Source organism: Agelaius tricolor, unplaced genomic scaffold, assembly GCF_023055355.1.
Source record: "Agelaius tricolor isolate 1412-34295 unplaced genomic scaffold, bAgeTri1.0.p SCAF_143, whole genome shotgun sequence".
In the NCBI taxonomy this organism is placed as follows: domain Eukaryota; kingdom Metazoa; phylum Chordata; class Aves; order Passeriformes; family Icteridae; genus Agelaius; species Agelaius tricolor.
Genome location: NW_027269403.1, coordinates 45,548 through 66,297, shown reverse-complemented (window position 1 = coordinate 66,297; position 20,750 = coordinate 45,548). Strand labels below are relative to the sequence as shown.

At 37.2% G+C, this 20,750-nt stretch overlaps 1 protein-coding gene across 1 annotated transcript in view; it reads right to left on the bottom strand.

Moving 5' to 3' along the window:
• Positions 1–3,249: 3,249 nt before the first annotated feature.
• Positions 3,250–20,750, bottom strand: part of LOC139586814 (gamma-aminobutyric acid receptor subunit gamma-3) — a 56,367-nt gene continuing 38,866 nt past the window's right edge. The window contains exons 3-5 of the mRNA XM_071420466.1: positions 16,716–16,912; positions 15,185–15,214; positions 3,250–11,960 (exon numbers count right to left, since the gene is read on the bottom strand). Coding sequence (XP_071276567.1) covers positions 11,682–11,960; positions 15,185–15,214; positions 16,716–16,912 — 506 coding nt within the window. The 3' untranslated portion in view covers positions 3,250–11,681. The remainder of the gene's footprint in view (positions 11,961–15,184; positions 15,215–16,715; positions 16,913–20,750) is intronic.

The following is a 20,750-nucleotide window of genomic DNA, read 5'->3' as shown; positions in this document are numbered from 1 at the left end:
CTGTTACTCAATCATGCATTTTCATGTTCAAGGTTAATATTTTTGCCTGTTTGAAGCCTGGATTTGTGTAGAGATGTAGTTTGTACATTGCCCACTAAAAGCCACTGGGGATTTTCCTTCTTGCAACATAACATGGAATTAGGACAATTCACCTATTTGCAAGGGAAAAATAAGATAGGGATGGTATCAGAATCTTATTTTAGGAAGCTGCATAATAAATGTCATTTTTTAATTTGAAAAAACTGGGGCAGCAATATACATTAAAAAAAAATCATTGTCATAAATGGCATGTTCAAACTGGAACTTTGCAATCATAAAAAATCTGTTTCTCAAGATGGCATTGAGGGGTTTCACTAGCAAAGCACGATGTGATTCCCTACATGTCTTATGTACTATATACAAAGACAAATTGTTCAGATAATGAACAATAGCAGCAATGCCAAAGCAGATACTTTATATGTTGGTTTTAGTTATGTCATTGTTCACTGTGTATCTAGTTGAATATTTATGAAAGAGGAAACTGGTGAAAAAATCCTTTTATAGAATTATAGAAATGTTGATCAGAATTTGGGAGAGTTTCTGAGGTCATGTAGTTAAACCTTATGCTTGAAGGGGACCACCACCAGCACTAGACCAGGATCTATCCAGCCAGATGTGTAAAGCCTCTTTGGCAGAAGCACCCTGAGCCCTCCCAGGCAGCCCCTTTCTTGCAGTACTGTAATGTGGAAAAGCTATTCCTCATCTCCAACCTAAGCATCCCAAGGTCAAGCACCTGTCCCCTGCTACCTTACAGCAATGCTGAGAGGAGATTAAGTGTTTGGCTTTAATGTCTTTGTTTCTGTGTTTCAAGTAGTTGCAGTTTGCAAGTAGAACATCCCTCAGCCTCAGCTCCAAATGAACTCTGTTCCTCAGCTTCTCACAGTTCATCTGCTCCAGGCCTTTGATCATCTTAGCAGCTGTCTAATAGGTTCCCTCTGGTTTTTCAGTATCCTCCTTGACCCTGTGGGTAGGGAGGACGTGCCAAAACCTGTTGTTACTGTCCTGTAGTAACCAGAGCTGAGCATGGGGCAGTAATGAATTCCTTTGATGTGCGAGACAGCCATAATATAACCCAATACAGAGTTGTGTGAGCTGTGCTCATTACCTTGCATTCAGCCTGGCCATTGCAGCACTTCTCACTGGCTCCTTGTGCTGCTCTGCTGGCTCATTACCAGCCTGCATTGATGTGTGACATCTGTCTGCTGTCCTACAGAGTGTGATGCTTTTTCTTACTGAACTCCAGATTAGCCCTCAGCAGAAGTGCCAGGAGTGGACAGTGGCATGATTTATAGTTCACTGGATGTGGAGATATTCAGTTGTCGATTGCACAGTCAATGTGTAGTAATGACAGCATGCATGTGGTACTAATCCTGTGAGTCCTTGCCTCATTCTTAGATAGATTCCCTGTATAATCAGTTAAGAAAAATTGCAACTTTCATTTACACTTCAACTAGCACGGATAGTGGGAAACAGGCAAATCAATGGGAATTTTACATTTAACTTTTAGACTTGTCATTGCTTTGAGTGGACAGTTCTATAAAAAATAATGGTCAAAGCATTTTAACTGATGTTTACCAACTTTTCTCTGGTAGAAGGTGCATGACTATCTTTAAAACAAGAGTATTTCATAGTAACAAATATTGGAAACAGAATCTCATGGGGTTTGGGAGGGGTAAGGTTTTGGCTGAATATGAGCTTTGTCGATTCAATTTTTAATGGGTTTTCTGGTGTCTTGACCTACAGTTAAATGCATTAAAATCTACTGTTTTCTGATAAAATCTAATCCTTCATTAATGTATTCATGATTGCTTTCAGTGAGGATTCTTTTTGGATGAACTGTCACAGCCTCCACTCCTCTGTGTTTTACAGTCCCTTTCAAGCATTTCAGGTGACCATGACACTGAGCTGTACAGGACTCAGGGCTGTTTTCCCTCCTGGTCATTGCACATGCAGGACCATGGTACCAGTGCCCTGGCTGCTCTAAGGATACCCAACAGCAGTGCTCAGACCTATCTGACCCAAGACGTGCTGTTTATGTGCGGAGGGAAAGAATGGATGCCACAGGTAAAAGACCCCACACAGGATAGCAAGGATATCTTTGTTTGCCTAGGAAGAGTGAAAGTTTGGGGGTTTTTTGCTTTGCCTTATTTTTGTCATTTGATGGACCTTTATTCTACCTGACAACAGCAAGACACCAGGAGAATGCACATTACCAATGAGTATCTTTTTGGCTCTGCTATGATCCACGACACTGTTAGACTAAGACTTTCTCTGTAAATACATTCCATCTTCTCACAACCTAGAATCTAAAGCCACTATGGTATATAAAAATGGTTTTTTTTATGGTATGCACTGCTTGCTCGAGACTAGAGAATGGACTAATGAAACTCCTGTTGGCCCAGAATTTCCTTAGATGAAAAATTCTTTAAGGCCAGTTCTGTGGCACTCTACAAGAATATAAATTATTAAAAAAAAGCAAACATGCAAATCAATCAAAACCACCCCCAAACTAGGCACACATTGGTGTATGAGAAACTTCAGCATATACCAATTATTTTGCATTGCTAACACAGGTGCTTTTCATTTATAAACCAACTTTTAAAATGTGAGTTTTTTTACTATGGCTATTAAGTGGTCTTCTAAAACCAGTCAGTAGGAAAATGTCTATTCCATTTCTTCCTTATTTTCTGGATAGCTCCCTGATGTTCAGCTTTGCTCATTTTCCATTTCACAAACTGAGTTTACTTTAACTAAAACTGCCAAGCAGTAATTCAGTTCTTAACTAGATTTGTGGTGGTGAGACAGAGGGTGACATAAAAAGGCAGAACTTATTGGCACGATTCATCATCATACTCTATTGCACGCTCGAGCCTACTGGGCAGGAAATGTTATTAAATTGAGGGATGTGTCAGAGCCTCCAGAATTTGGCAGGATGAGCACTTTAAACCTCTGGAATGGCCAGGGTGCTCAACTCACATTCAGGCTCCCCGGATAATTGCAAGAATATAGCTGGTGTTGCAGGACAAATTCTGCAAGGGAGAAGAGCTTGGCATTGCGTTCACACTGTGACAATGGCAAGAGGAAATGACTAGTGTGCAGAAAACAGTCATGGCAACAATTATGCTTGTTAGTTGTCCAGGGGAGTGAGGCACAACCACATCTACCTGGTTAATGCATTTTACTAAGTGTAATAACAAGGATCAGATGCTGTTGGGGAAGTATAGAATCCATGTTTATTTTTGAGTAGACAGGTCAGGTAAGTATCTAGTTGTTGTATTAGAACACAAATGGGGATAAAGCATGAATTGCATGTCAAACTAATAAGTGAAAATAAGAAAAAAGAGATTTCTTAGTGAAAGTTTCATTAAATACTCTGGGTGTAATTGGTTTTTGTGAAATAAAATGCCCTTTGGAAAAACATGCCTTAGTGCTAGGAACATACAGAAAGTATAAATTTAACAAGCTCAAATAGGGAAATCTGTGGGATCATGAGAGATCTGGGAAATTTGTGCATTATCTTAGGCATTATCTGTGGCCCAGCTGTCAGCTCCAGTATTCCTATGGAGTGGAATCCTAAAATGAAGTAGGCATTTCACAGTAGGAGTGGGTTGAGACTGACAATTCCGTGGTCATGAATTTACAGAGGCGGGAATTAAATTACATTCAAAGAGCATAAATCAAGAAGACAGTCTTACTTAACAATGGGTGGCTGCTGAAAAGTAAATCTTCTAAAAACACAGAGTATAGTTTTACCAGTAGATTTCACTGAGTACTGAAAACATTGGGATTGGGAAAGTTTTGAAGCCAAATTTGATCACAATTTTAAAATTGCAGACTCCTTACATTCAAGCAGTTTATGAAAAAGATTCAGCCTATTTCTTGATTTCTCTTTGAATTTTGTAGCATATTCTTCGAAGTTTAAATTAGATTCATGGATAAACTGCAGTCTCAAATATTTTTTGCAATTTAGTCAGCTCATGCTCACTGTTGGAAATATTTTTTAAAGACTCATTTGAAATTACATTGAAAAACACCATACACCCTATTAAAAAGGTAACACACCATGCCTTTTCTCTCAAGGAAATTTTCAGAAATCTATTTCTATTTTGTTAAGCTCTTGAATTCCAGAAGAAAAATACAACCACCAAACATGCACGCCATACTTGCATTTTCTGATAATGTGTATTTATTTGTATCCAGAAATACAAATGCTGGGATCAAAATACGAATATAAATAGTATTCTAGACGCACGGCCCTACTTCTTAACACAAAGTAAACTGGAATGGATGTGATCCAGAAGAGAAAGTTATTGTCTGAGAACTTGAGGAGATGAAGCACATGGGTGTTTGACTTTTCTGATTAGGTCAGTCTGGGGGATCACTGGGATGGCTATCTAACTTAGAATGACATGCTGGTACTAGTGCTACCTGTATAATTCAAGGCACATTGGGCACATAATTGTACTTTCATTTCACTATGACATCACAAGCTGCACTGCTAGCAATGAAATCACACACCCCTAACAAAAACTTAGGAAGGAAGGATAATTAGAAATCTAAAATTTTGTCTGTGTTCTATAAGAAAATTCAATTTGGCACATAGTTGGCTGTATTTATTTGATTACTAAAATTACACTCACTTTAAAAAAAAAATCATGTGTTGTCATGGTGGAAAAAGTGTTTTGAGAGCAGTATACTGAGAGTTTAGGCCAGGATTATTTGGGGGTTTGGTGATGGCCTGTGGTAGCCACAGGCTGGTCCATGATTTAGGTTGGTATCACAAGTGATTGTGGATGACAAAAAAGTCACAGGACTCCTGAATGACTGCAAAAGAGAATAAGGGAGTGTGATACTGTAATCTCTGCACCAGCTTTCCCACTGTTGTTCAGAGGAAGTGTTTGGAAGTGTTTTGTGGGAGCTTATTCTGTTTTTTTTTTTCTCCTTTGCAGCACTCTGTCTGGCAGTGCTGTACTTCCCTGGGCTGCCTGTGTAATACTGTCAAATGCAATTATTTTACCAGCTTTCCATGAGTTCCACAGTTGCTTTCATTTTAAGGATCCCATGAGCTCTGTAAGCATGGAATGGACTCTGTAGCATGCTCTATTTCACATTTGTCAGTAGTTTTTAAAATATATGTCATCAGTATTGTTCTCTTCATCCATTTTATATTAACGTGCAATTTAAAAATTTTAGCATTTACCTGTTTTGGGCCTCACTTTAAGTATGTAAATCACAATTCTCACATTAAGTACTCGTGTTACAAATCTACGCTCCACAAGTTTTGAATCCGAACAATGGATAATCAACTCTTACAGAATATAATCCAATGATCTTCCTGATTGCTGATTTGAACTTAAACCCCTCTTCTGATCAATGGTCTTAATTAATGTGGAAAGTTTTGACTCAGACCTAGCAGGTCTGTTTTTTTTTAAACTTGTAATCCTAATACTGTCTCAGTAACGAGCCATCACCAGCTTCACTGTGGACATCTCATTCTTTGTATTTTAGAATATATAGTGTCAGTACAGCTTCCTGTCTCTCAAGCACTGCTGAAAGAAATCATAGAGACTTTAAAAGAGTATTAAGGGCTGTATTAAACACTAAAGGGAGTACCTGCATTCCCCTATAAGAAGCTCCACAGGCTGGCTTAGGCCTCCAAGTCAAGTTATTGGGTGCTCCAATGACACCAGAGGCTGTTGTGTCTCCTATGACAAGAGCCATTCCTTACCTAGATAAAAAGAATATCCATCAAGTTACTGGCTGATATCAGTGCCTGCTTTGCCTTGTTCAGTCCTTGAGAAAGCTTTCCCCTAGACATATGAATGAACACAACCACATCTTCTGCTTGTCCTTTATAAACAGCAAATGATTAGAGGATCAAAATGAATGTTTTGGTAGAAAGAAGAGATTTCTCAGGTGTCCATCTCTGAGGCACTGAATTTCATAATTAATTTTATTCTCTCATTTCACATATTTTTAGGAGAACCCTTGAGGAGTCCAGATGCATACAGACACCAGCTTGAGGACCCGAGACAAAAGAAGAAAAGCAAAAGAAAGTAAAGTCTGTAGAAAGCAATACATCATCACAGATGTTGGATATCTCACTTGAGGAATGTCAGCAGTAACTAACCAAGCGCTTGAAGTCAGTCACGATTCAAAGTCATTTAAAGAAAGAGCTGCTAGGTAAACTAGATGGTCAGAACAATATTTATCCCTGGTAGTCCTAGCTAGACAGGGTTGTAGGCCATCATATCTCTTTAAATTATCCACCAAATGTTCAGTGTAAAAAAATTACTGTTTAATTTCTCAAAGCAATTCAATTCAAGCTAAGATTTTTTTTTTTGTTGAAACATAATTTCACTTTAGATATAGAACATAGCTTTGGTTTTAGTATCTAAACCAGTGGCCTAAATTATGAGGAAAGAACTTCTCTTAGATCCCAGGGAAAAAGGTAATACCATTAAGGCCACTGAGTCTGGAAGAAAGGCCTTCATTTTTTCACTTGTATACTAGAACCCTTCAAGAACAGAGTGTGATGAACCATACAAAGGTGGTGGGCATACAAGCATAGAATAAGACTAATAACACTACACTTTTTTCTCAGTAGGCAAGTGTAAGTTGAGCTAATTTTATGCTTGTGGAGGGAAGAGAAATCTAAAATTAACAGAGAGAAAAAGCCAAAAAACCTCTAAAGGAAAAAGAACCTCACCTTTCATCTGTGGAAGTACATTCCCAATCCATAGTCTGGTTTTTTGCCTATTTTAAATAGTCTTCTGGAAAGAGATCTGGATGAGCCTTGAGTTTAAGCTCTGCATCTCTTGTTGGAATGAAATTGCTGAGTGAAGAAGGAAGGATTCTGGTAAACTGCTGAAGTTCCACTGCAGCCTCTTGCTATATAGGAAATAAGAAACCTACAGACTGTTTAGAAAAATAAAGAAAATGCAGAGAAATGCTCAGTCTGTAGGTTGAAGACATTTAGAATATTGATCGCACACTGTGGTGCCCAGGAAGAACTCCAGAAGGTGACTGGTCCCACTTTCTAACTTTCAGATGAGAAATATGTTAGGAATGTCCTTCCATATTAATAAATGATAAAGGCACTGACGTAAGAGGCACAAGCATTTCACTGTGAGCAAGAAGAAGAAGAAGATACCTTGAAAAAAATAATCTGCCTGTGTAGATATCTAATATTATGAGATATGGCTTGCCTTTTATTACTGCATTATATGGAAACCAGGAAAGAGCAGCCAATGGAAAAAGTACAATTTGTTATGGACAGCTTTTACAAGTTTCAGTGGGCACTTTGTTTTACAGTTTAGAAGGTGACACCAACCCTCCAGGTGGTGAGGCTAATGAAATAGTCCCTGGAGGTGTTTAAAAAAAGACTGGATATGGCACTTAGTGCTATGGTTTAGTTGATGAGGTGGTGTTAGGTCATAGGCTGGACTTGATGATTTCCAAGGTCTTTTCCAACCTATTTGATTCTGTGATACTGTGAAATCTGTCTGTCTTAAAATATTGAATCTCCCTTCCCACAAAGTCAGCAGTTCCAGAGCTACCTGGCATCCAGTCATGTAGGAGAGTCATTTTATTAGATATATGGTGAAATTTTGTATAAAAAGGAGGTAAACAGCCTTCCCTTCATGAAATGACCTAGTAAGAAGATAATTCATGGTGATAAATTCATGAAATAACGTGCGATGCTAGACACCAAGACACATTAGAGCTGCAGAAGTGTTTAAGATAGCTATCTGTCTGAGTTATTTGGAAGTATGCCTGCAGTTCCACAAATAATTTCCTATCAGTTAAAGGCTCATGTGTCACTGCTGTTCCAGCTGATGAATGTGCAAACCTCCAGGTGGATGATTTGGAATTAGCTGTGGGTTAAATTGAATAAGAGGACTGCAACAGATAAGAGCTGCACAGGAATAAAAAATAATTTCTTTTTCTTCTTTTAGCTCCACTACTCATCACTGTCTCTGTGAAGACAGTTCTGGCTTTTGTAATTTTTATCATTTTTATTGGTATGCACAAAATAGCAATACACAGTTGAGAGTTGATTAAGGAGAACATGAGAAAGAGAAGGTTATCAAAATGCCTGAGGTGTTTTAAACTACATCCCTACTTTTTAGTTTAGAAAGTTATATTAAAATTTTGTGGCACTGCAGTTCCCCATTACTGCTGGACATTGAGAGAGCAAAAACTGGCTAGAAGTTTTTATATCCTTATTCTTGGAAGAGTGGCTGCAAAAAAAGGAGCTGTCAATATGCTACGCATCAGAGCCAGGAAAACGGAGAAGATTGAATTAAGCAGACCAATATTATTTATACATTCTTAGTTGCCTTGGAAATGCTGCCCTCAATAAAGACAAATTATGCCCAAGAATTTTTAATTGAAGGGGAGAATAAGAGGACTGACTTGAAATCGTCCTGGGAAACAAAGGTGATTATTTAAAAAACTCACAATCCCTTCTGCAACTTTGATAAGGAACAAATGTAATATGAAGATACTTGGTTTTGAGGTTTTACATAGCCAAATGTGTTCATTTCACTGCTCATTTGGTTTTTCCTTCCTCTGTTGCCTTCCTTGGAAGGGTAAAAATAAGTAGTTGAATAAATGCAAGTCTCTAATATGAAATTATATGATAAGAACATATTCTAGAATGCTAAAATACAGTTCTTACATTTCTCGCGGGACAGCACACCAAAACGTTAACTTTTGCCAATTTGCAAAAGAAGCAAAAGAATATCTGAAGGTGAATGAGGATATTACTCCTACAGAAGGATATGGCACACAGATGTGTGCAGACCATAATGGCATTTTAAATGTTGCAGATCATAGAAAGCCTATCTTCCCTGATCTCTAAGGTTTCTCAGTGCCTGCCAAAGCAGTAAAGGAGTGAGAGTAAGCCAAGTTACTGGGAACAAGCAGAGAAGTGCATTCAGGAACCTGCCAGCCTGCATCCACTTGTCTTCCATAAAAATCAATTTTTGATAACCCCAGAGCAGAAAAAATTACACAGTAGAGTATGTCCTCTGCTCTCACTGTAAGAGCAGAAGGCAGTAGTGTCTGAAGCTTCTTTCTTGATTTAGGACAGTGGAAAAATTGGAATTATTTGCTTCCATCTTCTGTTTATGAAAAAAGTCAGAAAAATTGGCAATATGAATGGACTTAGCAGAATCAATCTTCCAAAGAAGGATCCGTTGGGATTGTCTGCTTTCAGCAGGGCTCATGAGCAGCCATGAGCAGAAGTGCAAGGAAAGCATATGCTCATCATCTAACACGGGGATGTTCCACTTCCCAGAAAACTCACACAGCATGGAATTGGTAAATAAACATCACTTTACCTGTTCAAGATCTAATGGTGGAAGGCACCTGATTGTGCATCATTTGTCTCAATACTACCACCAAAATCAATTGATTGTGCAGAGGGTTTGCAGGATCACCCCCCTAAAGGAAAATGGTTTCCATGCTTGGAATATTTCTAGTATTCTTGCAAAATATGGCTGAAGGTGACTATTAGAGTGGAATAATTAATAATTAGAGATCAAGATATCCAACTCAAATTTAATCATCTTCTTGCACTACTTAAAATATCACTGCCATCCTCAAATTAAGTCTATACCTCCAAGTGCAGGACATAGGTTTACAGAGCAGTAAATTTGCTAATTAGAGTTAGCAAAATTTTCAACATGTATTTTGAAATCAGAAGGTTATCATTGGTTTAGAAGACATCAGATTGGGCAGATCTTTCTAAAAATAAGGCTTTGATTCTGCCTCAAAATATTTCTTCTCTGTTTCTAATTTGAATTTTGTCAGTCCTTACAGAAATAATTCCCCTCCATGACCTAAACACAACTATGTTTCAGATATTTGAGAAAAGTTAAAAACAGAAGAAAGATTTTGAAAAAACTAAAATTAACTTTTGGCTTAGGCTTTTTTTTTTCCCCCTATTAAAACTCAGTGGAAGAACACAGCAACAGCAATGAGAGACAGTGATGTTTCAAAGAACATGACAGCATTTCTGTTCCTTTAGAATTACTGTTGCATTAGCTTTTGCTTGTTTGCAGAGTTTTCCTTTTGAGGAAAAAGGAACTCCTTTCAAGTCACATCCACTATTCATTTTTTCATCAAATACTGCCTGGAAGAGACACACATTTTTTGAGTTCATAAAAAAATTATCTCCAAAAGAGAAAAGAAATAGAATTGTTGTTTTAATTATCTTTTAACTTCAATCTTTTGTAACAATTTTTTATGCAAAGGGTAGTGAAAAGCTCTTGCTATTTAATTCTGGATGTATTTTGTTTGCTTAATAACAATTATGTAGACAGCCTGTAAAAGACATCACTTAGTTCAATACTGTAAAAGTAGTTTTTGAAAAAATGGGTAGTTTAGAATTCAGTGGTCAATACCTTGAAAAATACAAAATTGTTTTTTTAGTGTAAAATATAGTTGAAAATTTTGGAAAAGAATGAAAAGAACCTCTTTCTACATGTGGCAGCTATTTCATGTTTAATCCAAGTGTCACAATTGAGTTCCTGTAATGCACTGTTCAAGCCACAAGTGTTCAGTCTTTAGCTCAGGCACAGGGAACAACTACTGTGAGTAAATATTGCAGTGTTTAATGTTATGAAAAGAAAAAAAAAAGGCCTTTGGCACACATGTTTTTCAATTTTATAATACAACTTTGAGAGAAAAAATAAGAATGCATGAAAACACTTTTTTAGCAGATTGAAATCTGAAGAAAGTCACATATTCCTGGTGCTATTATAATTTTTTACTCATGGGCTATGCACTATGAACTGCTACAATGACACCAACAAGAGGAATCTTGTCCTGCTTCAAGTATAGTACTTTAGAAATCAATGACCATCCTGTGTTTAATGAGTCGTAGAAAACACAGTTAAAAGCTTGAAAAACTGTAGAAGTTATGCCTACAGCTGCCTAACAGATAGGCAAGTCTTATTTATATCCAAATTAGTGCTTTCTTCTCTGTCTGCCTTTTCACCTCTAAGTTAAAACCATTATGTGTGGGTAAGTGGCTAATTCAATGAATCTCAGACCTCTGCAGAAAGTCATGTCCACATTTTGATCCTACCAGACATTTCTTAGTGTCTCTTGGTGGTTATTCCAAGGAGATAGTCAGTTTCCCAAAACCTGTGGTATCAAGCAAATTTAAATACAAAAGAGCATTTTCATCAGCTTTGGCTTATTTGCTAGTGCCAGTGTACATTTCTCTGAGCCTTAGAGATATGGCAGCATTTTGAAGAAAGTATGAGAATGAAAAATAAAAATTACATATTTAAACTTTGCCTGAATTGTGAATAGCTTCTATGGTAAGGGACAATAGTAGAGATTTTAATATACAAGAATTATTCATAAACATCGCTTACACTACAAATTCAGCTGAACTTTGTAAGAACCTTTTTCTTAAAACAAATAGCAGTTAGGAGAGAACTCTTCCATGTTTTTCTTTTTCAAGAAATTACATGTTAAAATTCTTCATCAGGCTCTGCGATGGTAAAAGTTAATGTGGTCTTTTTAATTGGAGATGAAACTGACTGTGTCCTTCACTTTTTCTGCACTTTCAGCATCCGTCCGCAGTGAGAAAACACAGCAGTCTTCACTGCTACAGGCAACATTTAGAGATAGAGGTATCCAACCCAGTAGACCAGGTTAAACAGCAGGAAGGATGTAGGAAAAAAGACCCTAGAGTAAGAGTCCAGTTCTAAGATGTCTATGTGAATCCGTCCTCTCCTCCATGAGCCTGATTTACACTCTTCATAACAACAGAAAAAGCTCTGACAGTCTTTCCCATCCAGACATTCATAGACACATGCATCTTCAAAATCTTGCCAATACATGGTATTGTTCAATGTGATGACTGTAGTTGGTGGTCTCATATCAAGTACAGAATAATTCTGAGGAGAGAAAAAAAATTGCAACAGTTTGACAAATCTCCCTGGGTGGTGCAGATCAAAATTAATAATCACAGCAGAAAGCAATCATTTTTTCACACTTAGGAATTCACTTACCTGTCAGAATATAATTTGCAGGTTGTTTTAAACACTTGCAGCAACCACATTTAAGATGGATTCAAAAATAAGGAAGATCTCCCCCCTCTCCATTTAATTATACAATGCCCTCCACTTCACATAGGTGCATCCACTGCCTCTTAACTTCACTATGATTTATAAGAACAGATTTGGTCAGCAATAGATAGTGATCACTTCAGTACAGGATTGCAAAAGGCCATCCCGAGGCATGTCCCCTTAGTGCTTATCACACATGCTCAGAAATAGGAATTTTGATGTCATGCATCCTCACAGGAGCATTCATGCTTACAGACCTTTCCTTCTTCAATGTACCCCCTATCTACACTTTGTCAGCTTTTCTGTCACATCATTTCCTTGGCACGCAAGATGCCTTCTCACGAGAGTTTCCCCTCATTAAACCACCCATTCTATCTTCACAAGTGTCACCTCCTCCACTGACATCACTAGAAAAGGTCCCATCAGCTTCGCTGCCTGTCAGTACCATCCTGACATAGCAGACACAGCCCTGGCAGCCTGGCTTATCTACCTGAGGCCTTTCCTTTCCCTGGCACTGTGCCAAGCATTGGCTTTGCCTGCAGGAACAGGCTGGCTGTGCCAGAAACAAGCTGGTCACAGCTGCTTGCATTCAGGAAAATGCTCAGGGCTCTTGTTTCCATACTACACAAAGTGCTCAGCATTTCCTGCTGAAGGTGTTGGGGGGGGGGGGGGGGTATCTGAAAACTTTCCTTCTGGATGTGAGAAACACTGGTGATATGACTGATGCGCCTCAGTAGGAATGTTTCCTTTTTATATTGACTTAATTTGCTTTCTACAAATCTTTTGGTTTGGCACACCGTAGTATTACCCATCTCATTAAAAATGCTGGTCCCTGAGCTAAGAACTTGATATGGCATCTCTCTACTTAGATGTTGGCACTGCCAACACAGACAACTACACCTGAACAACTGCCCTATGGAATCCAGTCAATTACTTCTAGACACAATTCATTTTATCATAAGTAAACGCTAAAATGTCTCAGGTGCATTCTTCCGTGAACTACAAGCAGATTGCAGTTTAGAAGCAGATTATTGCAAATCTATTTGTTGTGAATGACTTTATCTCTGAGATTAGATGACAGAAATTACACCTGTATGGTCTTCTCTCTCTTTTGTAAAGTTTTGTGTGGCTTGTTTCAGAGCCTTACAATGTGTTGCCATGTGAAACAGGTATAAGATTATGGTACAAGCAATCTTTTTTTTACTCTAGTACTATGGAAAGAAAAGACTATGATTAGAGTATACACAGAGTTCTGCTATACCACTGTGTCATATATTGTATATTTATTGCAGGTCTTTATGAACATTTCCAACTCAGGGACTGAAATTTTCCATGCCTAAAATATTTATGTTAAAAAAAAAAAGACTCAGAAAGGTTTTGGTGAGTGATGATAAAAAAGTGCTCTGGCTCTGCAAAGGAAACTTCCTCATCTCTGGGGTATTTTGTTGTTGTTTTGTTATATCAACTATCTGCTCAGGACAGAAGATAAAATAATTCCCCTAATAATTCAGAGAGATTCATCTGGTTGTTTTAATCTCTGTCACGTAGGAGGTATCCTGAAGTGATCAGATATGAGGGGAAGGTGGATGGTCCACCCATGGTTCTATGTGTACAGCTGAGCTGGGGTTGGGAGGAGAGGGCAAGGCACTTCTCCAGAGCCTTGGGCAAGGCAGTTTAGGTGCAGTGTTAAAAATGCTTAATGATATTGTTTCTGACAAGTATATGTGTGTTTTCTAGGAGGGAAATAAAAGGCTTGGGATTACCTGAACATGGATTTACTAAGATTAATAAATTTCACCTTTTAAGTGTCATTACTACAAAGCTGAAAAAGACAAAATGATATATCTTGAGAACCAGAGACATTGCTTATTTAAGCTCTAATTTGAAGGTTTCTTTGTATAGACAATGTCCTCAGTATAGACAAAGGTGCTCAGTAACTTAAGGTGAAAAAAAACAGTGAGTAAAAAACCTGAAAAGAGTGAGTAAAAAACTTGAAAAATGCTGCAGATGCTTTCCAAGCAGATCAGAATGACTAGTTCTAGATAAAGGTTTTTAAACCCTAATGTCATTTTAATTATCTTTCCCTATAGCTTTTAATTGGAAAAAGGAAAGTGCTGCTACCCATTCAACATGCTCTGTTAACTTCATCTTCCAGAAAAGTCTGTCCAGGGAGTGACAGCAGTATAAAGTGGGTAGATGTGATGGTTGCTGTAAACCACTAATAGCCAATAAGGAGACTTTCTAAGTTATATGAGGTCTTAAAATACATCAGAGAACTCATGTTTAAAATAAAAAAAGTGTATATTAATATTTGTCAAATGATAGGCTAATAACATAGATGTGGCAGTTGTTAATGAGAAACTTCATCATATCCAACCTAAGAAATGCAAACCCCAGTGTCTGAGTTCTGCCGCTGATGGCAGACCATTCAACCAGCTGGTAAACTCTCTTCAGGCTTTCTGAATGCTTTATATTTGCATACACTATGGCAGGTATTCACACAACTTAGAGACACAATTTTGTGCTCCGTTCCAACTTTATTGCTGCTGCACATATTCCATTTGTAGATACAGCACAACCACCAGTGTTCAACTTTTGTGCCTAAATTATTTGAAAATCAACCTGAATGCTTACTAAAGATTTTGCATATGCATAAATGAACTTTCTTTTTTTCTGTGAAACTTAGTTAAAACTCCATAAAAGTTTATGACATAACTTGTGCTTATTACTTTCTCATAAAATGTAGTGAAAATTTCTGTATTATATAAAGCAGACACACAAAATTTCTGAGGTAAAAATAACACATAATATTCTATACTTGACCCTTCTCCCTCTCATATCACTTGGTAAGTCCTTATAGAAAGAGGCAGCTATGTTCCTCTGCCACAGCTGAAAACAAACTGACCTTTTAACAAAAATGCAAACCAATATTTTTAGTGAAGTCAGGGTAAAGCATAACATAGCAATACAGCTCTGTCAGGAATTAGTGCAAGTAAATGTCAACCATCTATTCATGCCCCCAATTCTCTCACTGAATAAAGTAACTTACTTACCATTACATGACCAAAACTTACATCAGGTAGCTTAAATAAAGATAAAAGAAGAATTATTCAGAAGAAAACATAGTGCTTCACACGCATCTCTATTCAATAGTATTCCTTGGACCAAGCCCTTAAATGCCTAAAACACTCCATGCAGTGTGTTCTATACATATTCAGCATAATTCTGTACACTTGAAAATGGCATGAAACTTCAACAGAATGCATGTCTGGTTTTCATAAACTTAAAATACTTATTCAACCCAATAAATTTATTTATTGATCGAACAATAGGTAACTGAGCATTTTTCTGGTGTTAATTTAAATCCGTCAATGTTGCATGCTTTCTCATGTCTTCATTTATATGTCTGGAATTACATCCTACTAACAAACATACTCATGACTTTTTAATTCAGGCTTTCTATAGGATGGCAATTTTAGTTTGATCATTAGCGAGTTCATTTCGGTCTCAAACTTTTCTTTTGGTACCAATCTTTTGCTTTTGTGAGCAATGCATTTTTCTAAGAAGCTATTTTAGGTTTAATGGAGTTGTCATTGACTAAGTCTGTGGCTTTCTAGACTTTCTCTAATCCCATATTTGTTTCAGCTTTTCCTTCATTAGTTCTTCATTCAATCATTTTCTATAGCTCTTCATTCAATCCCTTTTTACATCATGACCTATTATTCCCTATATTTAGGCTTCTCTCTCCTCAATTTCCTTCTTCACATTTTTCCTATTTGGCCTTGATTTCTGATTTCAAATGTCCTTATTTCCTCTATTACACACAATGGCATTCAACATGTCCAACTACTGATCATGAACAAATAATATTTTTTGCTTGATCTTGAGTGGTCAACCCCCTTCCATACATTTACACTGAGATTTTTTTTTTTATTAAACTGCCCCCTCTCATTCTCATAGTCAGGTATGAAGTAAACCAGGCAATGCTTCCTGCATTATTGTTTTAGTTGATTCTAAATAGATAAATAGATAAATAAATAGATAGCTTTTATTTTTTTTTCTGGGAGTTGCACTTAGAAGTTGTTTTTTGGTCAAAAATGAGCCATGCCTAAAACCTTTTTGTCCTTAGGAACCTGCACCGTTGTGCACAGGGCTTAAACCTAATGCTGGTTCCCAGCATAGACAATGAAAGTCTGCTCATAAATATTTTTAGACCTGTTAAGCCATGAAATAGCAATGCATTTGAATATACATTGATGTGCATTTATTTGTATAACAAGCTATGCAATCTGTTTCAGTGGGAGACTTTACCAACTACCAGCACAGTAATTGGAGGACAAAGGATGTGTAGGCAGGATTGCTGCTCCATGGTGAGCAGGCTGCTTCTGTTAGGAACAGACCTCACTCAGCAGGCACGTAACTCCTACAGCTCCTGTGGGTGACTTTTCCATCAGCTCTCAGGGCAGATCACACAACCGGGAAAATCTTGGAGGAGTGAAGTGCCATGGGATTACAGGCTACCATTAAATGATTATCTGCTCTCTGAGCTGCATATGAAAAGAAATTTAAATGCTCTCATCTTACCGACTTTTTCTTCTTAGTACAGTTTGGTTTCCTGCAACTTGAGTAGTAGTTGAGGGTGGCATACTCCATCAGAGCAGCAAATACAAATAAAAAGCATACAGTCACAAACAAATCCATGGCGGTGACATAGGAGACACGGGGCAATGACTTTCTTGCAATGGTACTCAAAGTTGTCATGGTCAATACTGTGGTGATGCCTGCAGAGAGAAACTCGAGTTAATTGTGTGCTACATCACTTCTTTATATCACAGAAGAATCTTTGGAAATAAATATACAAAAGAGAAATCCAGAGTGTATCCAAGTAATTAATTAATTTGGTAGTGTTAAGAAATAATGAAAATAGTATCAATAGGGACAAAGTTATTTTGAAAACTTATGTTTGATATAAGCTACAGTGATTCACAGATTTGCTCAGTTGTTTATTTTCATGTTTGTAAAAGTGACATTCCTATGTGTCTCAATATGCTTTTCTTCATCTCTTCCTTTTTCTGATCCCAGTAAGGTTGAGGATGGGGGTGAGGGAGAGAATGAAGAAATTTTTGAAGAGAAGTATGAAGCAGAAAAGATACTAAACCCAGAAAAATAAAATCAAGAAAGTTAGTAAGCAGTGAAGGAAAGATGTTCTATTCCACAGTAGTAGTGCTCTCAGGAAAAATCTTATGATCAAAAAAGAGGTGGGGGGAGAAAAAAAAAAGATTGTGCTAAGATCTGACCATGAATTCTGAAAGTATGTCTTCACACCACTGCTTCCTTGGGAGTCCTCCAGTGCCATTTTCCTTCTGAGTACGGGAAGTCAATGTTACTTGCTCAGTCAGAGTAAGACTCTCATACAAACTTCAGATGCAACATTAACAGAGATAGCCTTTTTAATTCATACAAAGCATCACTTCTGAGATTGATTTAGTAATAGTGAACAAAATGGGATAAGTGTGAAATATCCAAAATGATAAAACCAGTGCTAAAATGAAATCTATGTCATGTAAGTTGACTGCTAGTAATTCATACAATTTCTCTTCATTCCTGAGGAATAGTAGTCTTTTCATTCCCAACTTGCTATGAACTGCATGTCTTCTGATAGTAAAAAAATCCAACTTCTTATTGACTAGGGAAAAAAAGTAAAGCTTTCCGACAAGAAAGTCTCAAGAGAGAACCTTCTCAACAAACAGCATAGCCATAAGGTGATCTTTCTTTTTTTATAGTTAAAATGATGTTTCACAATGGTTCATAGCCTTTGAAATAGCAAGGAATGATGGAAGTTATGCCTTATAGTTAAATAACTTCTCACTAAAAGCACTCTGGAGAGAAAGAAGTATCTGTGGATTACTTTTGACTACTTTCTCTTTATGAAGAATTGTCCATCTCTGGCTTGTAATGCTTGATATAAGCTACAGTGATTCACAAGAACAACCTTCTCCATTCAAGATAACAGAAAGTCCCTGGAAAAGCCAGAAGGCATTATTGCCTGTGTCTCAACCTTGAATAATAATGATTAACTGAATTCCCTATATACCTGTTACCCAGAAACAAACAAATAGAAAGTTTCTGAAAAAAATCACAAGTCAATAACCAAGATGAATGCAATGCTGATAGGAAGTGTAAAGTGTGGACTTTGTGTGTGCCTTGGACACCTAAAAGCCATTTCCTGAAATCTATGCCACCTTCCAGTATAAGCAGATAGGGTTGGCATGATCCAGCAACCTCTTCAGACCCCTCAATATCAGTTCTGTACCCAGCTGATGGTTTAAAAAAGCTGCAAAGACTGTGTTGGCCAACTGCAGAGATGCCCTAGTGCAGGAGGTGTGAACTGGCTGGCTTTGATTTGACCGTTACTAACTCGATCACTTTCTGTATGGCCTTGATCCAGGCCTTGGGAGTCACTAATTTCAAAAGAACCACATCCAGACCATGACATACCATACAATATAAAATCAAGTTCTTCAACACTTCCTAATCCACATTTAGATTTGTGACACAAAAGTGTTCTTTTCAGAGCCACATGTACCTGCTTTCGGGCATTTTACTATCTTAAAAAAATTCTCAAAACCTATAGAGTTCTTCCAGTACAATACACAGAGTCCCTTTACCTGGACTCAAATGTAAGTTTTTGTTTCCCACTCATCATGTGATAGGACAGATTTTATTAAAAGGCTAAAAATTCATTAGTTTATGCATACAAGTCCTCAACTCACCTGTATCCTACTCCATGCCTTAAGCCTGAATATGAAACAGCAGCTCAGATCATGCTTGCAACTGGATTCTTGCTCACATTGTAAACAAGCACTGCGTTTTTGAAATTATGAAAATTCTATCTAGTGTATCAATTTTACATCTAGCAAACAGGCACAAATTTTAAAATGTTAAAATGAGTTTATGGGGATACATACAGAGAGGAAAGAGAAAAAAGGTGCACCAGATGATACAGTTTTGTATTTCTGTACATTTACAAATCAGAATATATATATATATATATCTGTATGTATGTATGTATGAATAAAATTCAGCACCATTATCTCCAAATATAGTATCTAGGTTTCATACCCTTAATTAACTTCATCTCTCATGGTAAGGAAATTCAGTTTGTTGAGTGGTTTCAAATGCATACGTCTTGCCAGATGAAATTGTGAAGTCTCTCACTTTGTGGAGTCCCGTATGGCAAAGGGAGCTTTGCATCTGTTATTGAAATTCACAGGGCTCATGACCTATCTATTTCAGCAGAATTTTAGTATCAGCTAAGGACAGCTCTGAGGTAACCCGACTTCAAAATTTTCAGGTAGAAATTGTATGTGTAGGCTTACAAATCTCAGTGTAAATACCATTTTGGGATATATTCCATTTTGGCTATATTCTCTCAGTAAATCCCATACCAAAGATGCTATTTGATATAAAAATATGACTGACTGGAAGATCAAATCATGCAGATAAACATAATGCATGAAAGCATTCTAAATTTTAGATTGCTGGTCTAAACAGTTATTTAAAATTATGACTGCTTGAAATCTGCTTACTGGACAGCCATATGCAAAGTGAGGTGGCTGGAGTTTCAGTGTTAGAAACTCTTCGGTCAGCAAGGCTAATTTTTTATTTTCTTGAGGTTATGTTGGTGGAACACTAAAGGAAATGTCTTCTGCTTTCATGCATACTATCACTTGTCCATAAAGTTAGTTCTCCATCTTTCTGGTCTGGCCCCTCTTTTGAGTACTTTCTTGGTTTTCTAGTGAATGAGGTAAAGATGAAATGGCAAGGAAAGCAATGTTCATTTTTTATTAAATATCATCTGTATCTTTTTTTTTCATCAACACATTTCTGGCCTTGATACCCATGGTATCTTTTTAAACTGAAGTTCAATCTTTCTCTGTAGTAACTGCCTGGTCCTATTACATACTATACCCATTTTGAAAAGTACAGGGAAACTGAATGAAAGCTTCAGCTTAACTTAACAGAAAATAACCTGTTATTTTTCAGATCATAACTTCAGGGAAAAGTTGCCTCTTGACTTAGAACATTTTGAGATAATTTTGATTACTAGATACAAGCAGAAGCTGCAGAGAGACATTTCTTTCTCTCTGAATGAAGAGCAGAATAACTCAGGATCAAAAGACACAGTTCTCATCCAGCACTCAAATTTTATTTCCATTTTCCCACTGACTCTTTAGGTGGCCTGGAGTTAATCTTGTTGCCAGTCTGGGCCTTAGTACCTCAAAGTGCATGTAAAAAGGGGATTAAAAACCCAAGTTTTTAAAGAAGGCTTTAATGTCTCTGGACATCACTGCTGAAAGAATACTTATGGTCCCAAACCCAAAATATTTTTTTCTCTCCAGCATGGAAATGTATTAGCTAGCATTATTCAGAAAGGAATAAAACCTGTCCTTCATGCAACTGTGAGTAGTTGCCAAAAACTTTGGAAATTATTCATTAATTTCAGAGAGATAAATATTTCCCTGGTGCTTTACATTAATGCAGCTATACTTGGAGAAGGTTTGTTCCACAGAGTCTCTACAATTAATTGCCACTAATTAGTAGGACAATTTCAGCAGT